Source organism: Lissotriton helveticus, chromosome 11, assembly GCF_964261635.1.
Source record: "Lissotriton helveticus chromosome 11, aLisHel1.1, whole genome shotgun sequence".
In the NCBI taxonomy this organism is placed as follows: domain Eukaryota; kingdom Metazoa; phylum Chordata; class Amphibia; order Caudata; family Salamandridae; genus Lissotriton; species Lissotriton helveticus.
The window spans coordinates 1046606555-1046627426 of NC_136072.1; the positions used below are offsets into that span (position 1 = coordinate 1046606555).

The window sequence follows — 20872 nt, forward strand, 5'->3', positions numbered from 1 at the left end:
GGGCTATCTTTTGTTTGTTGGATTTTGAGTAAGCTGGTTGTATCACAACCAGCCTCCTATTCATTGGAGGTATAGGGGATTGTGCCTCAAGCCCTTTCTGCACCTTTGATTTTGATCAAATGGGAAATTAGGACGTGTGCGGGCCTCTATGCTTTGATTCCCAAAATGTGTGCAATTTGTGAATCTGCTTGTGCAACTGGCTCGGGATTTTAAAGGTTAACAACGATGTTACCATTCTATAACGGAGGACAAATTTGTGAAAGCAAGCAGCCATTAGGCAAACTGGTCCGCCTTTTGTTTCAGTTCCCTTCCTACTGTAGACTTCCTCCAAGGTCTACAGTTCCATCTCCCTTTCATTTTCCTCCTTACTCTAGGATCCTTTCTGTTTCCATTGTCTTTCCTCTTTCACTCCTTTCGGTAGGTAAAAGACATTGTCATTTAATACGCCAATATCTCTAACTCTCAAAAATGCGAGACCAATTTGCTTTGCAAAAGCTTGTTTTTACGTTTCTTCCTTTGCAACCAACTGTATGGTGAATGTACGAATATTTCAAGATGGCCGCTACCTTTACCGTACTTGAGTATTGAAATTCCGAAATTGACTAGTCTCTAGGTCATGGAAGTACGCCTGACGACCATCTTGGAGAGAAATGTGTTTCATCGTTAACAGTACTAGAACAATATCGTTAAGAAAACATTTATTTTTATGTTAATTCATTTCAATGATTAAACTTATAATTTTTAAAAGTAATCGCAGCAAAAATGAATAATGCGTTGTGCTTAACTTCCTGTATTTCTTACCACTATTGATCTTTATTTCTAAAGTGAAAGTTTCTTTAAATCGTTTTAATATGTAGATTTTCTTGTTGATTTTATGTTAAGAAATTGTATAGGCCGAAGGACAGCAGCTGCATCGTATTGGCAGGCACACAGTTGAAGATGGCCACTACGTCATAGTAGCTCTGACATCTAGTAGAAAACCACGTCCGCGGCCATATTCTGCACTCTGATTGGCGGGTTAAGTGACAGCTCAGTCTCAACGGCGAACCTAAATGGTTACAAGCCCTGCCCATTAGTCTGAGTTCGGGGCGAACTGCGGTGCCACAGGGAGGATGGAGGCTTCGGCTGCTTGGTTCGTGGCCTTGTAGCGGGTGTTCGGCTCAACGTGGACAAGAGGAAAGAAGAGCCTGTCATGAAGGTGAGGGCCGCGGGTCACGAACGCCGGCTGCGCCCTTCCCTCCATGTGGGCGGTGGCAGGGCGGGGTACCTGACCTCCTCTAAGGATGGGGGCGGGGACTGAGGGACATGCAGAGGACTCATCTATGAAAACACATCTGGTATCCCTTGCTGCAGGGGGAGCGTTGCCGGCTGTACCTGCTGACTCGTTTGTGTGTGGTAGAAGGATGTAAACAGGACTCCTTTTATTTACTCTTAGTAGACTTGGCTTCGAGAGTGTCTGAGTCTTAACGGTTCAGTTGGTGAGGGCTTGTCTCGTTAGGGTTCTCACGTTATTACCCTATTGTATATTGTATTACCATTTATTGAGTGCCTACTACCCGTGTCGAGGCGTCGAAGCGCTTTTTCGGCGAGTAGCATTCTACTCCGAAACCCAAAAGGATTAGTGGGGAATTAGTATAGTGAAAATAGGAACTTAATTTGAGAGGTGGTGTACAAATGGTTATCGTCGAGTCAGACACCGACCCATTTCGTCTTAGGTTGTACATACAGTTGCACCAAGGTTTAATTAACACCATGAATCACATTGTGCAGAATGCTTGTACTATAACAAGAACTGACTGAAAAAAAATAATAATAATTAAAAAAAAATGTTATTTATGCATCTGTTTCCTTTTAAAGTAACTTAGGAATAGTTTAGCGAGATCTAAATTACACTAGAAGTGACTAATTGTATTTTCTGCATTTCAATAAATAGTTCATAAATGGTAGGGAAGAGGCATCTTTAGCTGTTTTTTAACTCATTTTTAGGGCTCGGGCCTAAGCCACCACGAAGTGGAGGCGGAGCTTCCGAGCTCTTATGTGTTCAAAAAAAAATGCAGAAAGGGGTCCGGCTGGCACATTCCTTGGTTTTTTATGGCATCTGCCTAGTGATTCGTCTTCGCTGTGCTGTGTATTTAGTAGAGTTGACGTGATAGGCTGTAAGTAATTTACGCGTGCCCGATGTGGCATATTCTGTGCGAGAACGAGCACGGCAGAGTGATTAATCTTAATTAGGAGCTGTCAGAGTGCCCGTGTAATGCAATCCAGATGGTTAAGAGAGGTGTCCTGCTTGAACTTTTCACACATCACGAGCGCTGACTCCTTCTCAGTTCTTATCTCTCGCTGTGTGATTCACTGCCGTGTGAAGTGGAGGGGGCAGCCGGGCAGAGCGTGTGCCTAAGGCTCGGAGATTTCTGGACTCGATGTCTGGCGCGGGGATGCTTATCTATGCCCCTGCGGAATGTGCTCGACCAGCCAACCACTAAGGGCCGGTGCGGCGGAGGCCTGGCCTAGGGCAATGTGTTAGTTCTGCAGATGCTGTACCTGTGATTGCCCGAGTAGGACCGGAGCCTCGTCAGCTGCATGTCATGCGGCCTACTACAGGGAATTTATAAGTGTGGGGAACAGTCGACCGCATATTAGGCGATTTCGAGAGCACAATATGCGTCAGAGCACTTGAAATGGTATTAGGGCTGGGTCAGAGTCAGTCTTAAGGGAGATAATAGCTTCAGAATCAGCACTGTCAAGGGCTAGTCTGCAAAACCCCTCCCTGTTTTTCCGAAAATGTGCCCCGATTCTGAATGGCTTAGTCGGTCTCTGTCCAGAGGAACGTGTTCCTGCTAAACAGGAAAGACGTCCATCCTGTCCCGCTCTGCTACCGGCCCATTAGGCGCAGTGCTCAGAAAGAGCCGTTCCCAGCAATCTCAGGGGTCGGCATTACTTGGCTGAGCACGCTTGTTTGGAGGGCAGAGGAGAAGCGGAAGCAATTAGGACAATCTGCAAAGAAAAAACACACACAAATTCATAGCAGGAAACAATCACCATCAACGCATCAGCCTCCCACCTCGATAACACACACAAAATATTCTAGAAATTGTATAGCCAGTAACTAACTTTTTAGGACTGCCATTACCCAAGACCTACTGATTTTAACAAACATTTTATGTTTAATACACTTACTAACAGGAGTTTTTAAAGAGCCCTCTTCATGCATTACCCCGTTATTGTGTCATTCACGTTTCTTCCCGCCCCCTACATATGACTTTGCAGAAATTGACCCACTAAAGCCATTGCTAACTTGCCTCTGCTTGTTAGGGCTCGGGCCTAAGCCACCACGAAGTGGAGGCGGAGCTTCCGAGCTCTTATGTGTTAAAAAAAAAAATGCAGAAAGGGGTCCGGCTGGCACATTCCTTAGTTTTTTAGGGCTCGGCTGAACGTGCTGAAGCGCGTCTCCGCCGAAGCTCTTTTGTCGGCGTGTGTGCTTCCCAGGAGACAATCCTGGCCGCGCGCATCGGCCTGAAGGCGATTTCAAAGTGACACGCGCACGCGAACGAGCGCTGCGGCCAGGGGATGTCTCCTGAGAAGCACACACGCATGCGCATACACACACACACACACAAGCGCCCACGCACGCACATACATACAGAGACACCCCCCCAGCTCACATACACACACGAGTGCACCCCCCCTCTCCCCCACCGTCGCACACATGCACACACACACACACACAACGAGGGAACCGAGCCCCCCCCCCCCAGCCCTTTTCAACTTACCAGGTGAATTCTGAGGGACTCCGCTCTCCTTCTGGCGTCGCGAGACGCTTTCACTCCGCCTTCTCTTCCGGTCCGGATGCAGCCCCGCCCCCGTCACAGGCGAATTTGCCTGACTTCCGGTGAGGCTGCTGGGCTCGTTTATTTATGCGATTTTATATAGCGTGAACTTTACCCGTTTGCAAGCTGTGGCAGCATTTCACTTGCCAAATAATCCAGAGTTGTGTTAATTGAAACTTGCATGTGGGGCGCGTCACTTTTTCCCCCTCCCCGCGATCACTGTGCACTTATTGGAGTCTGCTCTGAGGTGGTGTTTAATAAATTTAAAGGCTCAGCATTTCTTGCTCCGATTACATTTTGAAGAGGCAGAGCATGTGACTGGCTGTATGGTATCATCTTGTACCGCAATTAACTTTTAAAGAGGCAACGCGCGTTACCAGGTTTTAGAGGCAGAATGTGTTACTAGCCTTATGACAGTGTCACGCTGGCTTATCAGCTGCGTTACCCACGTCTTCATTTAATATTACATTGTGCTGCTATTGGTTACAAGCTCAGCGGTGACACGCACACCCTTTAAATTTATCAACAGCTTGCCACAAGCCATTTGGTAGCATATACTGTGGTGTTATGCACACCAGAGCCAGAATTAAATTATTGCTGGGAGTTACAGCAGTGACTTACACACCTGTTTATCTACAAGCAGCAAGTCCATACTTATTATTCAATGTGCATGCATCGGTGATATGCACACCAGTTTATCATACAAATAGCGTGTCACAAAATATTTGGATATATAGTGGTCTCACACACACCAGAGTCATTTACACTGTGCTACTTACTGTGCATTTCTACCTGTTTGTTTAAAGTTTTCTTGTTTAAATCTTTTATAAATAAGTCCTTGAGGCCTCGTGTGTCATGTTCTTAATGGCTGCATCACATCGTGTTCATGTACAATGCGAATAGCTCTAACTTTTGCAATGCCGAGACCGTTGCATTGTAAATGCTTGTTATGGCATCTGCCTAGTGATTCGTCTTCGCTGTGCTGTGTATTTAGTAGCGTTGACGTGATAGGCTGTAAGTAATTTACACATGCACAGGCTAGCGACGACAGCGCATATCTACAGGATAGCAATGACAGCGCATATCTACAGGCTAGCGATGACAGAGCATATCTACAGGCTAGCGATGACCGTGCATATCTACAGGCTAGTGAAGGCAATGCATATCTACAGGCTAGCGATGACAGTGCATATCTACAGGCTAGCGATGACAGAGCATATCTACAGGCTAGCGGTGACAGTGCATATCTACAGGCTTGTGAAGCCAATGCATATCTACAGGCTAGCGATGACAGTGCATATCTACAGGCTAGTGAAGCCAATGCATATCTACAGACTAGCGATGACAGCGCATATCTACAGGATAGCAATGACAGCGCATATCTACAGGCTAGTGAAGCCAATGCATATCTACAGACTAGCGATGACAGTGCATATCTACAGGCTAGTGAAGCCAATGCATATCTACAGGCTTGCGATGACAGTGCATATCTACAGGCTAGCGATGACAGTGCATATCTACAGGCTAGCGATGACAGTGAATATCTACAGGCTAGCAATGACAGTGCATATCTACAGGCTAGCGATGACAGCGCATATCTACAGGCTAGCGATGACAGCGCATATCTACAGGATAGCAATGACAGCGCATATCTACAGGCTAGTGAAGCCAATGCATATCTACAGGCTAGCGATGACAGTGCATATCTACAGGCTAGTGAAGCCAATGCATATCTACAGGATAGCAATGACAGCGCATATCTACAGGCTAGTGAAGCCAATGCATATCTACAGGCTAGCGATGACAGTGCATATCTACAGGCTAGTGAAGCCAATGCATATCTACAGGCTAGCGATGACAGTGCATATCTACAGGCTAGTGAAGCTAATGCATATCTACAGGCTAGCGATGACAGTGCATATCTACAGGCTAGCGATGACAGAGCATATCTACAGGCTTGTGAAGCCAATGCATATCTACAGGCTAGCGATGACAGCGATGACAGTGCATATCTACAGGCTAGTGAAGCCAATGCATATCTACAGGCTAGCGATGACGGTGCATATCTACAGGCTAGCGATGACAGTGCATACACTCACAAGGAGACCACAGCCAGCTGAGGTGCAATCTTCTCCCACTCACAAGAACGACATCACAGGCAGCAGCAGTGCAAGCTTCTTACACTCACAAGGAGACCACAGGCAGCAGAGGTGCAAGCTTCTCACACTCACAAGAAGGACATCACAGGCAAGTGGTGCAATATTCGCACACTCACAAGGAGATCACTGGCAGTACACACCACATGAACACACTCCATAACACATAGCAACAATACATTGGCATTTACAATGCCATTAGCTCAAACTCAAATAAATCCGAGCCCGATTGCATTTCTAATGCTTGTTTTGTCTTGGCGTAAACGGACCGGTCATGCTGCAAAACCACAATTGGCAAATGTTTGACATGTTTACTTTCGCATACTTAATCAACTGTTGCTGGATATATGAATCTCCCTATGTTGTTTGTGCCAACACTGTTTGTCTGTCATTACTGCACTGATGAGAGACATTGTTGGGCCGCATTGTGGCTTATTTTCAATTCTGTGAAAGTGCCCGACTGCGATGAGTGAACAACATTCTTAATGTTTAGATGAATGAATGAATGAAAATATTTATTGCGCAATCTCTTAAAATCATTACAATTTTTCCAACTAATACAATCACAGTGTTAAAAAGAAATGAGTAAACAGGAACATAAAGCAGCGCTTTCATACAATTCGTTCATTTAAAATATGGAGTTGGTGACAAGAAACATGTATATCAAATAGTACCATGACACCTCCCAACTGTTACTTTTGTTTGAATAAAGGTCATCAGCCAGCGTCTAGTTGATAGTGTGCAAGTACGTGGGGTGATGTATGGGTTCTCCCTCATGGGGCTGTGCACAGTGCCGCATGATGCCAAAGGCTAAGTCGTTGATAAAAATAATATTATAAAACGTCTTAAGGACTTTTCTAAAACCTTTCATATCAAATGAACATTATAAAAACACCAGAGTCAACAACTTTTAGCGAAGGGCAGGAAAAGCTGAATTCTGATTAGGGATGTGCAAGTGATCTGGATAAGATGCAGCTTATATTGAACTACATCTTAAAGACTTTCCTAAAACGTTTCCTATTGTGTGGGCATTGCGGAATCACCAAGGTGAAAGTTTAGAATGAAAAGGAGGAGCAGCAGGAATTTAGTTAAAATTGTGCAGGTGTGCTGGATATGATACAGATTCAGCCTGAAGCTGAGCATGATGTTTGGGAGTGTCTTCCCGGTCATATTATTTGTAGTTAGACACTGGGATCTGCCATGCAATGAGTCACTGGAATATAAAAAAATCAGTAATTTGACCCAGATAGGAAGTATATCAGCGAACAATTGAAAAGTGTGTAAATCAACAGGTTAACGTGCTAATTCTATGTGCGCCAAGGCAAATTTAAGGTCACAGCTTACTTTAGAGCAGTGTGCAAATTAACAAGGTTAAGTGCAAGGTCTCCCTCATGCAATTATACAAAATGTTATATAAGTCCTAGGGTTGACCCCTGATACTGCTAGTACAGAGAACATAGAGGGAGCTACACCACAATATGGGTGGCAGGGTCTTCCAGGTGACCTAGGTAAATGTTTAGCTTTTGTCTTTGTCTCAGTGCCACTTGGATTTGTTTAGCAAGTGAACAGTGCAACACCAAGAAATGGGTGCCAGAGTATTCCAAGTAACTTAGGCAGGTGTTTTTGCTTTTATCGTCACCTTGCAGCGTGGCATCACTCATCTGTGTTCTTGCCTTCAGCATACATTTTCCAGATTTGGACAGATCCGAATGGGCACTGCTGCAGAAGAGAACTGATACTGCTTCTATGCATGTCGGCGCCCCTGTGGACAGAAAAATTTATCTTTGTAATTTCTGTTGTTGCTGTAGCAAAGTTGGGTAACAGCCTATGAAATGCAGCAGGGACTCCTTTCTTTAGAGGCATAGTCTGCATCCAATTACGTGAGAGCAATTTTCAATCCTGATTTAGCTCTTTTATCTACAGGGGTACCAACCTGGCCTACTGCATCTCTTTTAAGCATTTCTTTCCCAGGGCCTGGCTCAGATATGACTGTATATTGTGGGCTCGTAGGGTGCAATAAGGGCTGACTGCTCCTTTTTACACTTATATCTGGCAATATATGCTTCCCATGATAGCTGGTGGATTTGTTTGTTTATTGCACTCTATATGGTCATTTAGCTTACTTTTATCATCTGTTTTCTATTGCCAAATGTAGATCATCCGCCGCTGTGTGCAGATGGCTGTTTCAATGGATTATTCTTTGCTGCGTAGATTGGTTTAAGCACCTCCTTCATGAATCTTACTGGAGCATTCAGGACCCAGTAATAATATTTCACATGCATACCCAGGCATTCGTATTTTTGCTGCGTAATGCTAAAATCCAGACCAATCAGACTGTTGCACATGTATCTTGGTAGCGGAAAAATGCGCTTCTGGCCCTGACACTGGGCTTTCTCCAATAAGCATGGCTTTGGTTTGTAAATGATTGTTGTGCGTAGCCTGCTGTAGAAAGTAATTTTGCTTTAATGACCCTCCTGATTGCTGCCGTTGTTGGGCTGCATAGCCTCCCATGCAGTTTACACAGGGCGTATATTGTCGCTTAGGCTTTTGTTTTCATTCTATGTTGATAAACAGTTGACTTCTCTGCGTCACTGAACCATGCTTCGAGGTAGTCTTAGGTCCTTTTAGATGCTATGGTCTGGGGGACAGTCGCCATCTTTGTGATTACTTTTTTGTATAACTACCAAATGTCACCACTCCTAATGTACATTTCAATTCATTTTTACTTTTGTACTAATAAAATGCTTAATGTTTTTCTAATTTCCAAGTGGACATTATTCTTAAACCATGTGCATTTTTTATTTGTGTGGTTTCTTGAACCGTTTTTAATAGGCATTCTTTTTATATGTCCCTCAGGGCTACTGAATTGAGTCCACAAACCTTTCTAGGGCCAAATCACCGATGCATTACCTCCCAGGGTTTGTGGATCCTTCGCTGCAACCTAACAACTAGACTCCTTCTGTGCTCTGAAAGTTTATTAAAGCTGCTGCAGTGAAGTGTGTACTTAGAAACTTCGTGAACTGAAACACAAACCCTCATTATTTATGTTGCAGGATTAGTTTGGCAGTACGCATGTGTAGGCCAGTTATTTGCAGCAGTTCAACATTTGCGCTCTCCTAAATATTTTACATTTTCACTGGCACAGCAACTGAAAGCATTAAAGGAAGTTATTTACTCAGCATGAAGCTGTACAATTCAGCCCAGATTTATTCAATGCACTGATATCAATTTAACAACCGGAATGCATAATTTCACTAAAAGTGCTGCAGAGCCATAATTATTTCGTCCTTCTTGGGCTGTTTTTTTGTGGAGGACAGGATAGTCCCCAGCTTACTTGCACATCTTACACTGCCCTCTCCCTGTTCCAGAAGGTTGGCATGCTTCAGCTTCCAATGTCAGGTCGGACATTCTACAATGGCGTGGGTGCTGACGTGGTAAAAGTAGAGACTTGAATGACCCCTATAGCCAGCCCACCACAAAGTCCAGTAAGGTTTGGGCCGTGTTAAAGTTGGGGGTGGGTGGGCCGTAATAGAGCACATTGCCCTTCTTACACCTGAATATCTCCTACCCCATCTGGGACCGGCACTTAGATGTCTGTGTGTGTGCCCACCATAGTAGAAGCGGTGAGGTGAAGGAGCTGCACAAGAGCTTTCTGTAGCCTTATGGGGAAAAGAGGAGTGTTAATCTGAACAGAAAATGGCAGTGAGGCATTGCAATGTTAAGGAAGAAGGGTATGAATACCGACAGGTCCGGTTCTAGAGTGTGAGCCAGGCCCTCCCAAAGGATCCCCTGGCCCACCCAAGGCCACTCACAAGTGGACAGCTACCCTTTGGGTCCTGCCATTGCCTTTAGCTGTCTAATTATTTAAGGGATAATTAGCAAAGACGTCGTTGTTGCAGGTGTGGAACCAGCAGGCATAAAAGGTACTGATTTCACGCACAAATGAACAGTAGGGATATCTAGCTGCACTCCCACTCTATGTAAAGACCAAATCCCCTCACAAGCTACTTAAATTACAAATTCAGACATAGCATAAATAATCTGGATCGGATTTTATCTTCCCAAGAAAATGAAATTAATATGTTCATACAATTAGAGCATATGCACTTAGAAGTGGTCTAGGTTCTTATCTTCCTGCTTTGAGGCAGTTTCTAACTTGCTGCATAGTCCTAAAAATAAGTTAAATAAAAAATAACTTGTTTTTTTATCTATAGTTATAAATGCTACACTTCTGGCATTTCTAAGTACTATACGATTAACAGATGTTAATATTACTCATTTTCTGGCACTTTATTTACCCACTTCAGAATGAAAGGCAGAGTTGACGATTTTGTATAGCACTATTATGTGTTTAATTTCAGTACCTTTGAGATATCCTTTTAAAGAATTGCAGTCTGTACCTATAATACCTTTTAAATCCTGATCAATTAGGTGAGTCAAGTCAAAGAGATTTATTAAGAGCACATATCACCCAAGGGTCTCATGGCGCTTGCGTAAAACTCCACTGGGGCTGAAGGTCAGTAGAACTAAGTGGCCGCTAAAGGTGATCAAATAGCCAGGTTTTTAATTCCCTGTGGAATGGCTTGTGATCTGTGATTGTACGGAGCTGTGATGGAAGTTTATTCTATAGGGCAAGTGCCAGGAAGGAAAAAGATCTACCCCCAAGGAGGAATTTAGTACTGGACTTGAGTGTCATGTTAGGCTGATACCAGCTGAGTTTTTTGGTAAGATAGTCTGCCCCATTTCCGTACATGCTTTTGTGTGCCAGGCAGAGAACCTTAAAGAGGATTCGCTTCCTGATGGGAAGCCAGTGGAGAGTCTTCAGACTGGACACCGATGGAGACCTCGATGGGAGGTTTAGTACCAGCCTGGCAGCCGTATTTTGCAGGACCTGGAGTCTTGAATAGAGCCCCTCGTTGATGGATGCCAACAGGGCATTTCCGTAGTCGATCCGGCCTATAAGTCCATGGACATGTGGTTTCCTTGATTCAATTGGGATCCATTGAAAGATTTTTCGTAGGCTGCAAATTATTCCATAACAAGTACCGGTTACATAATTTATATGGATTTTCATGGACAACTGATTATCAATCTTCACTCCAAGGTTTCGCACCATGGGCTTGGAAGATGGACAGGGGCCTAGACTCTGGGGCCACCAGTCATTCGACCAAAATGTGTGCCTTGCCAAAAAGGATTACCTCTGTCTTACTTCCGTCGAGTTGGAGATGATTGGTGTGCATCCGGTTGTCCATGTGGGTCATACAGTTTTGAAACGGAGCCTCGTGTCAGTAGGTTCGGGGCCTAGGGTGATCAGTAGCTAGGTGTCATCCGCATAGGATACCACATCAAACCCGTAGGACCTGATCACTTTGGCTAACGGTGTCACATAAAGGTTGAAAAGCATGGGACTTGGGATGGATCCCTGGAGGACTCCCATTTTTACCGGCTGACTGCACAAGACCAGGGTGCCCAGTTGTATGGTGGAGATTTGGTCGCTTAGATAGTTCCTAAGCCAGTCCAGGGCCAAACCCCTGACTCCCATCGCCGCTGTTCTAAAATACTATGGGAGATGGTGTCAAAAGCGGCCAACAGGACAAGCATGACTGACTTCCCATTGTCCTGGGCCAGTCTTATACTGTCGACAACTTCCACCAACGAGGTTTCGGTGCTAAGGGTGTCCCTGAAACCTGATTGTGAGTTATCCAACAATCTATGGTTCTCCAGATGGGTGGTGAGCTGCTTGTTGACCAGGGACTCGGGTACCTTTTCTAAAATAGGGAAGCAGCAAGATTGGACGATGGTTACTGGGGACCTTCAGGTGAGTAGACATTGGTTAAAAAGAAACGAGGTGAGACCGGATCTACTGGGGAACCCGACTTGATCTTAGAGTAAGTGTTGTGGTGTGAGAAAGAACTATGAATGGTATTGATCTTTTTCTTCAAAAAAAGTGGACAACATGTCTACCGATTCTTGCGAAGATGGGTTACAAGTCTGACATAGGGGAGGGTTGGTAAATTCCTTTAGTATTTTATAGTGCTACTTGTTGGAATTCGCAGCTTCGTTGATTCTGTTGATGAGATACCGTTTTTTGGCTAGTTTAATATTGGCTAGATAACCTCGGTGGATAAGTTAATACTTTGTCGATCTTCAATGCTTTTGGTATTTCTCCATTTGCGCTTAGCCTTCCTACTGGAATGTTTTTCAGTTTTCAATGATTCAGTAAACCAAGATGATACCCTAGGCTTAGGCTTAACTCTTGACAGAGGGGCCAGAGTGTTCAAGGCCAATGTGATTGCTGCTTCAAAGGCTGTTGCTGCATGGTCGATGTTCACAGTGCTTGATAGAGATGGGGGGCTAAAATGTGCTAGAAAGCTGGCAGGGGTGACTTTCTGCCAGGGCATTCTCCATATGGATTCACTGCTCGATCAGTTTTGGTGGTGAACATAGAATACAGTAAGCAGTAATGTTTCTATGTCTGCTTAGTGAAGCATATGCGTATGAGATATTTATCAGTTGACTCAGTACATGCTAAGTTGAATTCAGGTAATGTGATGCTGGTGGACTTGGTTCAAATGTACATGTGCTTTTGTGAATGTACATTCCTTAGTCTAAACATACATTCTTTGAATTTATGATAAAACTGCTTAAAAGTAGATTCAGAAGACTAATCAGCTGATTTCATGATATCCTGCATACTGGAACCCAACATATATGACTTAGATGCCATTGCGCCTTTAACACAATGAGTGCCAAACACTTTTGTATCTCAGCCATCTAGCAATTGTGGCTGATGTGACAGGTTTGAAAGGCTTTTGTAAAGCAATCAAAACTCTCTAACAACCCTCCGGCTGCACCGGATGAATGCATTCTTTATACGCCTTGAACTACGTATAATTTCTCTTAGAAGGAAACATATTATATTCAATACAACGTGAAAAGGTCTTAGTTCTTTTAGAAATAGTAAACAAAACTTCTTCTGGACCATCCCGAGTAAATACTCTTCCTGTCAAGTCGAGGACTCTCACATCGGAGGTCCGACGACAAGCAGGCAAATGCAAATGTATAGCCAGTTTGGCTGACAACTGTTTCCTAGACCACAGGGAATTACTTGGCCATTGTTCTAACAAGGCCAGTACCCTAGATACGTCCCACAAAAAAGAATACGTAACCTTAGGAGGATTCGCCACTCAGATACCCTTGAGCAGTTTGTTGACCAATGGGTGCATACCAACCGGTCTACCATCAACTTGGACATGCCCTGCAAAAATAGCTGATCTAAAGTTATTTACCAACCTGTGAGTGAGACCCTCCAAGGACTTGTATGAAAGAAAATGCATCACTTGAGATAATTCTGCCTCCACAGGGTCCATGTGCTGTTCCAGGCACCAACCCATCCAGCATCGCCGTGCTGATGAGTATTATTTCCTGGTGGATGTTGCCCGGGCTTGCTGAATGAAACCTCAAGCCGCTTCCGAAATTCCTGGCAACGTCCATTGTTGCCAGAAAGCCTCCAACCCATCAGGGAAAGCTGACCCGATATTATCAGCGGATGCAACTCCCCCTGGGGGCCCCAATCGAGTGAATCCTCTGGATCAGTGATGGCTGGAGCTGCCAATCGATGTAATCTTTCAGGTAACAGGAGTTCCAGTCCGCTACAGTGTTGAACTAACCCGGAATGTACTCCGCTATCACTCAAGTCTGGTGAGTGAGACAATAGTGCCATAAATCCTTGGCAGTCTCTCTAACAACATCGGGGACTTCGTGCCCCCCAGCTTGCTGATGTAGTGCACTGCCGATATGTTGTCCATCTGAAGTAGGATGCAACAAGATATCCTTTGGGGAGCGAGGATCCGAATCGCAAATGACCCCGCCAAAAGCTCCAGGCAATTGATGTGAAGGGACAAATCCTGGAGAGACAACCTGCCTTCTGTGGATAACTCCCTATAACGAGCCATCAGCCCCAACGACTGGCATCGGATTGTACGACCATTTCCGGACGAGAACGGAAGATAGCGCTGCCGTTCCTGGAATCCACGTGGCCCAGCCACCAGCAGAGTTCCTCCCAGACGTCCTCTGTCAGGGGAACCTGATCTGTGTATGACAAACCCTTCTGAAGATGGTGTATTTTCACACGTTGTAAGGCCCGGTAGTGAAGGGGACTGGGGAAAAATGGCCTGTATCGAGGATGCCAGAAGACCGACCAGGAGAGCAATAGTTCTTATTAAGCATACCACCTATTTGGATAGCGTCAACTTCAGTTGCTTCAAGTCTCACAACTTGGATTTGGGGATTTTTTAACTGCGCCGACTAACAGTAAATCACAAATCCTGGAAACTCTAATGACTCATAGGGGCGGAGAACTGATTTGGATTCGTTGATGGTGAAACCCAATTCCAGCAAAAAGGACATTGTCATCTGTAGATGAAGGGAGGCCAGGGATAGAGAGGGAGCCATGATAAGAATGTCGTCTAGATAAATTATCAAGCGTATTCCCTATTCCCTGAGATGGGCCACTACCGGCTTCATCATCTTGGTGAAGCACCATGGAGCTGAAGAAAGCCAGAAAGGAAGGACCAAATATTCCAGCCACTTGTCCTTTCACCTGAATTGTAGGAAACGCCCGTGTGGAGGAAAGATTGGAATAGTTAAATATGCCTCCCTTGAGGTCCAACCTGACCATCCAGTCTCCTCTCCGCAGTAAGTTCGCCAACAGATGGATACCCTCCATCTTGAAGGGTTTGTATGTGGCGAAATGATTGAAGCCCAGCAAGTTCAAGACCAATCTGTGTCCACCTCTCCTTTTCTGTACCAGGAAGACATTGCTGCAGAAGCCCCGGAAGCTGTTGTCGCAATACGCCACTGCGTTGGTCTGCAACAAGTCTCCTATTTCTGCATCTATAGAAACGCTGTCTTTTTAGGAAAAATGAATCTGAGGAGAGAGAAATTCCTGATGTGGAGTCTGATAGAAATGTATGTGAAAACCCTGGACTGTTTGTAGGACCCACGCATCCTGCGTAATAGACGCCCATTTGTGTAGAAAATAAAGGACACAACCCCTCAGAGGAATGGAAGAGGTATTGAGAATCCTCACCTGAGGTAATTTGTGGCTGGAAGCCTGCTCTACCACCTCCTGGTGGGGTAAAGTAAAGTCCACATTTGTAAAGCGCACAATCACCCGTAAGGGTCTCTAGGCGCTGGGGGGCCGTCGGGAAGATTAAGCGAGCTATTGCCCAGAGTCACATGGTGCTGGGCTAACCTGCCGCCGGAGACGGGGATCGAACCGTGATCCCCAGATTCCAGCGTCAGTCGCCCTGGCCGCGGCGCCACACCTCTTCCTCTGGAGGTGTCCTGCCAGTCACCTCTGCTGCAACCATAGCTGCCTCTTGAAGGACCCTGATAGTAATTTCAGCCTGGTGAGCAGCCCCTTTCTTGCCCTGCCTAAAAGACCATCTTGTAAGACTCTTTCTGTTGGTTTGGGCCTTATCAAGGCACGTAAAGGTGCCAACATATTTGGTTACGTCCTTAATGAACCTGTCCCAGAAGAGGAGACCCTCAGCTAACGGGTCCTCTTCAGTGGAGGTGAGTTCCGTGTGGTTGAAGCCCATTCTCTTCAGCAAGTACTTGCACCTCTCGGTTGATACGGCGCAGTTGGCGCTCACAGGAAGCTAATGGCACATTCAATCCAGCCCGCCAAAATATCAGGATTCACAGGTGGAACCTGTGCCCTTAGCAATGAGATCCATCTCCAGAATCTTAGCGAGAGGCCCAGCCAGATCTAAAAGTTTATCCTGGCACCCGAGCTATGAACTGTTGGTACACTTCTTCAGGTCTTTGCCAAATTTCTTTAGAAAAGCCAGCATATTAGGGCCCATGTCCGTGCTTTCAGTCACCTTGTCTGGAATGTCAGGATGGGGACATTCAGCCCGCAAACGGCTGCAAATTTCCTTGTCAAACCTTCTGTGCAGATTCTCGTTGAGATATTCTGCGACATCAGTGGCAGGAGCCGAGTCAGAGGTCCGAGGATATACGATGTCCTGGGGATTGAAATCAAATGGGGAAGTTATTTGTTAAATTTTGCTAGTGGATCTGGCTGCGGGCAACTTTTTGGATTTATTCTTCTTAGGAGGAGAATTATGATCCGAGGAGTCGGTATTTAGTATCAGTGTCTCTGGGCACTTGGCGCTTTGATGGCGCACTAGAAGACGTTGAAGGGGCTGAATATTCATGGTCCCCTGCCGGAGCTTGAGGGAGATTAGCTAGGGCCTGTACGTGAGGCCATATAGACGACTTGGCCTTCACTTATGCTGCCCCATCTGAGAAGCCTGGTAAAGAACCTGCACCTTTTGGAGGTGGGAAACCACGGCACTTGGCGAAGCTTTCCAGCTGTGCAGTAATTAGTTTGAGAGCGGTCACCAATGATTGGTTCACAGTATTGGGGACGGCCGCCACAATGACGCTGTTAGCAGATTGTTGGACCGAGGTGTTGAGATCATATAATAATTTGGCCTCTAAGAAAGGTCCCTGTTGCTCCTCATAGTAGTCCGACTCATCCTCCACAATGGTGGCCCATCCTCCATTTTGAGGTAATTTATAATAATAATACACACTAGCAAGCCAAGTCTATTCCAGAAGAATCGGTCTGGGGGAGCCAACCCACAGTGCACTTAGATCAGGTAGAGAATAAGCTCCTCGGCAAACCTGTTGCAATAGTATCACATCCCCATTGTATATGGCGTCAAGAGCCCTATACAATGTCCAGTCAGAGTCAAGGGTATTTATGAGCCTGCACTCCGCTCAGGACCAGCTCCAATCTTTTTCAACCAGAGTAAGGTGTAGCACCATGCTGCGAGGCTAAATGCATTGAAAGAATGCCGAACTAGGACGTAAAGACAGAAAGAGGACGTCTCAAAGCCCAAAAGGATCCCAAATATAGCCCAATTGGGCGACACGTGTCCGGCTCTATTGAAATTGAATAATGCTCATGGGCCCGATGCGGGAAGGCTTTGCGGTGGTATCAGATAAGCAGTGCAGCCGCTGGACTAAGCGCGTGTGTCAGGAATCTGCAGGTAAAACAATTCACATGGTACACAACCGCTGGCCTGTGAGGCGCCCGGCGTGGCCAGCGATCATTGAGCAGCGCAGTGGAGCGTAAAGACAATGAGAAAACAGGTGGTGCATGCTGCGTGATGAAAATACAACAGCATGGAAAATGATCGCAGAACCGGGACGCAAGCGGCACAGTCAATGATTGGTATGCAGCATTATACACTTTAACATATAAAATGATGAAGCAATTAAGAAAAGGAGGAAGAGCACTTAACTCAGCTGCGAGCAGCAAAGAAAGAGCCTTGTGATATGTTAAGTAGTGCTCTTATACCGAAGGAGGGACTGTGATTGGTGGTTGAAGTGCATATCATCATGGGAAATGTAGTTTATTTTATGTTTGAACGTTTTTCATTGGCAGCTAAAAATTTGCAGTAAAAGAAAGAGAAGCAATAATCTGAGCCTCCGTTCCTGTAATGGAATTCTTTACCCAAATGTACATGTATTTAATTTCAGGATCAGTTTCATGTGCTCCAGATAGTTAATGAAGTGGACTTAGTACCAGCTTCTTCAAGAAAATCCACTTCAGTTTGTCCACATGGTTGGCACTTTTTCCACAGAAACTTCTTATCCATTTCAACTAGCATTGTATCTCCCCTTCTACATATGCTGGCAGTTGCAGGACTTTTGCCAGTTGGGAAGGGCAACTCTGCATGTTATTGGGCGGTGCCAACTGTGTGTCTCTACTATCATTCAGCCCTGAGCGGGAGCAGAGTATACAGTTTTCCACAGCTGTGTATGCGATGGGATGCTACATGAGGAAAGTTTATAATTTGCACCCTCTAGTTATATAATGCCAGTGAGGGGTTCCTTTGACACGATATTAAGCACGGGACCGTTCGTAAATGTTAGGCAAATTCTATAATATGCTATCTGACATGCATTTTTTTATGTTATCATTTTTAAAATAGTAGACTGTCTTTTTAAAACACTAATATAGCTTACTGCTCCATGCTGTAGTATTCATTAATGCCTTTTGGCATTATTGTTAATTGAAATGTGTAATTCTCATGCTTAGTGTAATTTCCACGAATCATGGAAAGTTAATAACTCCTAGGCTTGGAATAATTTCTGTGAAACGTATCTTTTTAAACCATTGCCGAAAGAAAATTGTAATTATGATTTAAAACTTTTTTAAAAACATTGATTTTCATCATTTATGGTTAGGCGTGGTGCCATAGCACCCCATGTCAAATAGGCAATACACTGCAGTATTAATGGGGCATGTCTATTCCAAGTGGCGCTGCTGCAGATAATGGCTTGAGCCCAGGCCTTCTGCACAGTACCGGGCAATCAGTGCCAATTAGCCTGCTATAACCACAGGGCACGGTCTACACTCATGCCTTGTGGCAAATGCTCCTCCATGCAGAACAAATTAGACACTGACAATACAATACATGAGACTCTACATTACAAAGATAAGTGCATCTGCATCTGCACCTCCAGGTCTACAAGCTCATGGGCTCTTCGTACCCCAATGCAATATCTAATGTCTGTGCCTCGGAGTGTCTGCTTAAGAGCCTTCCATAATATTGTCGCAGAAGCCGCTGTGTCAGTATTTAGGGTAAAGTCTTTTTCAATGGAGAGAGTGAGAAGTGTTTTATATGTAGGATTCCGCCGATGCCGCGGCAAAAGGCGACAGCGAAAGGCGGGTTTCCTAGGCCTCATGTGAAGTCTGAGGGTCACAGTGGAGTGATCAGACAGCCCCCGGCCAATATGTCAATATCGAACACCCTAAGGATGATGCTACTGGGGACCAGGTAGTAATCTAGCCTAAATAGGGAGCAGTGAACCGCAGAAAACTATATGTCCAGTGCTGGTTGGATGATATGTCCTCCAATATCAGCCCAACCCGGACACCAGGGAGCTTAGCTTGGACCTGCCTGTCTTCACCCCACCACCCTGGGTACTCCACCTATCTACCTGAGTATGCATCACATCATTTCACTCCTCTCCGATCACCTAGAGCCAACAGGCAGCTCCCCCACAAGTGTATCACCAGGTCGACAAATGTCTGTCCCAATAGAGGGGAGGGGCATACACACTGCCAAGCGTGAGAGGTTCCTCATATAAGGTGCCTGTTACCATTGTGTACCTACCATGACAGTCTATCCAGGTTTTGGTGGGCTGAAAGGGAACATTACGCTGGATCAAAATACACGTACCCCTTGATCCCCTTGTGAATCTGGAGTGAAATGTCTTAATGTAGCCATATCTGGCTAGACAAGGGACCTTGGTGCCCAGAAGGTCTGCCTCTTGTAAGAGTAATATGTCTGCCCCCATCCCCTTGGCTTGTTTCAAGACTGCTCCCCTTTTAATCTTATCAAGAACCCTCTGTACATTCCACAAAACTATACGGAGATGTCCCATGGGACGGGTGGCACTGGTATCATACATCTGCGACTATGATGGATGAGTTTAGGCCTCATATGGACTCTGGGAGGAATGTGTATTGGGTCTGTGCATTACAACTGGAGAACTTGAAAAACATCTCCCACCCCACCCTTCAATAAACAAGAAGTACCTGTTGTGGAAGATACCAGCCCAGAACCCCCAATGGGGGTGTCAAGTGAGTACTTCCAGTAGATCCCCATTTCCCTACTAAGAGATTCCACTAATGACCATGAACAGTCAGTTAAGACACAAATTAATAAGGTCACCACTGCATGTTTTGGCAAACTTCGTATGATTAGTAAAATTCTCCCTTTCCTGCCTCTGGATTCACGTAGGACCGTCATCCATGCCCTTATTACTTCTCATTTGGGTTACTCCAATAGCCTTTATGTGGGAGCCCCAGCCTATCTGATTAAACAGCTGCAGATTGTGCAGAATGCCGCAGCAAGGCTGATATGCAATATTCCCTATCGCCACTCAATAACCACTCATCTGATGAAACTTCACTGGTTGCCTGTGACCTATCGCATGCAGTTTAAATCCCTGGTCCTGACTTTCAGGGCACTAAATGGCCAAGGGCCGGCTTATCTCAGAAGTAGGCTAAATAAAGCCTGTTCAGTCTGCCCGAGCTCTCAGATCCAATCACCTCCGTCTTCTTCACCCTCCCCGTTTACGCCGCTCCAGAACGGGGGGGCAGAGCTTTTGCCGTTGTGACTGCCAAACTGTGGAACAGCCTGCCACTGTGTCTGCGGCTGACCAAATCTGAATCTGTTTCGGCGCAACGTAAAACCTAGCTGTTCTCCAACCTCTAGCCATGTTAAACATCCCTGCTGCTCTTAGTCCGTAGTGCTGGGACACCTCCGTTGGGGGTAGCCGTGCGCTTTATAAGCTTCAAAATAAATAAACTAGATATAGTTAGACCTGTATCTCCATAGATGGCAGTTATATGCGTATTACCCACACTTCAAGCATGCAGGAATTACCAATCACACAAATGTAACCAGCAACATAGGTCCAACATTCGCTGGCAAATTTCAGACCCCGTAGGGCGACCAGGTTCAGGCTTGGATGTATCATCTTGGTGCGTGCTCCACCAGGAGGATCAGGATTGGCTACGTTGTTTCACTGTGGACTTTGTGGAATGATTCAGTTTATCACTTTGGGACGAGCCCGGACTATACGAGGCTGGGTATGCAGCCTCAGTGTAACCGACTCATCTGCCCAAACGAAGACTTCCTCTGGGGAGTCCAAGAACAGAGTTTGTGAGTCGGAGACCATTCTAAAGCATGCTGGATATGGAAGCATATATTGAATCTTTAGATCTTGGAGGCATTGCTTAGCCGCCGTCAAGAATTGATGCTGCTGTTTCACCATTTTCGTATACTCCGGGAA

The 20872-nt window shown here is 45.4% G+C and overlaps 1 protein-coding gene across 8 annotated transcripts in view; it reads left to right on the forward strand.

Moving 5' to 3' along the window:
* The first annotated feature begins 1003 nt into the window (after positions 1-1003).
* Positions 1004-20872, forward strand: part of RNF34 (ring finger protein 34) — a 310787-nt gene continuing 290918 nt past the window's right edge. For 3 of the 8 annotated variants that reach the window (XM_078667516.1, XM_078667520.1, XM_078667514.1), the window contains exon 1: positions 1004-1198. Coding sequence is in view for 2 of the 8 variants with exons in the window: in XM_078667514.1 (XP_078523640.1) it covers positions 1193-1198 (6 nt within the window). In the remaining 6 variants the exon portion in view is untranslated. The remainder of the gene's footprint in view (positions 1199-20872) is intronic. The other 5 variants (XM_078667517.1, XM_078667518.1, XM_078667519.1 and 2 more) reach the window with 3 other exon arrangements.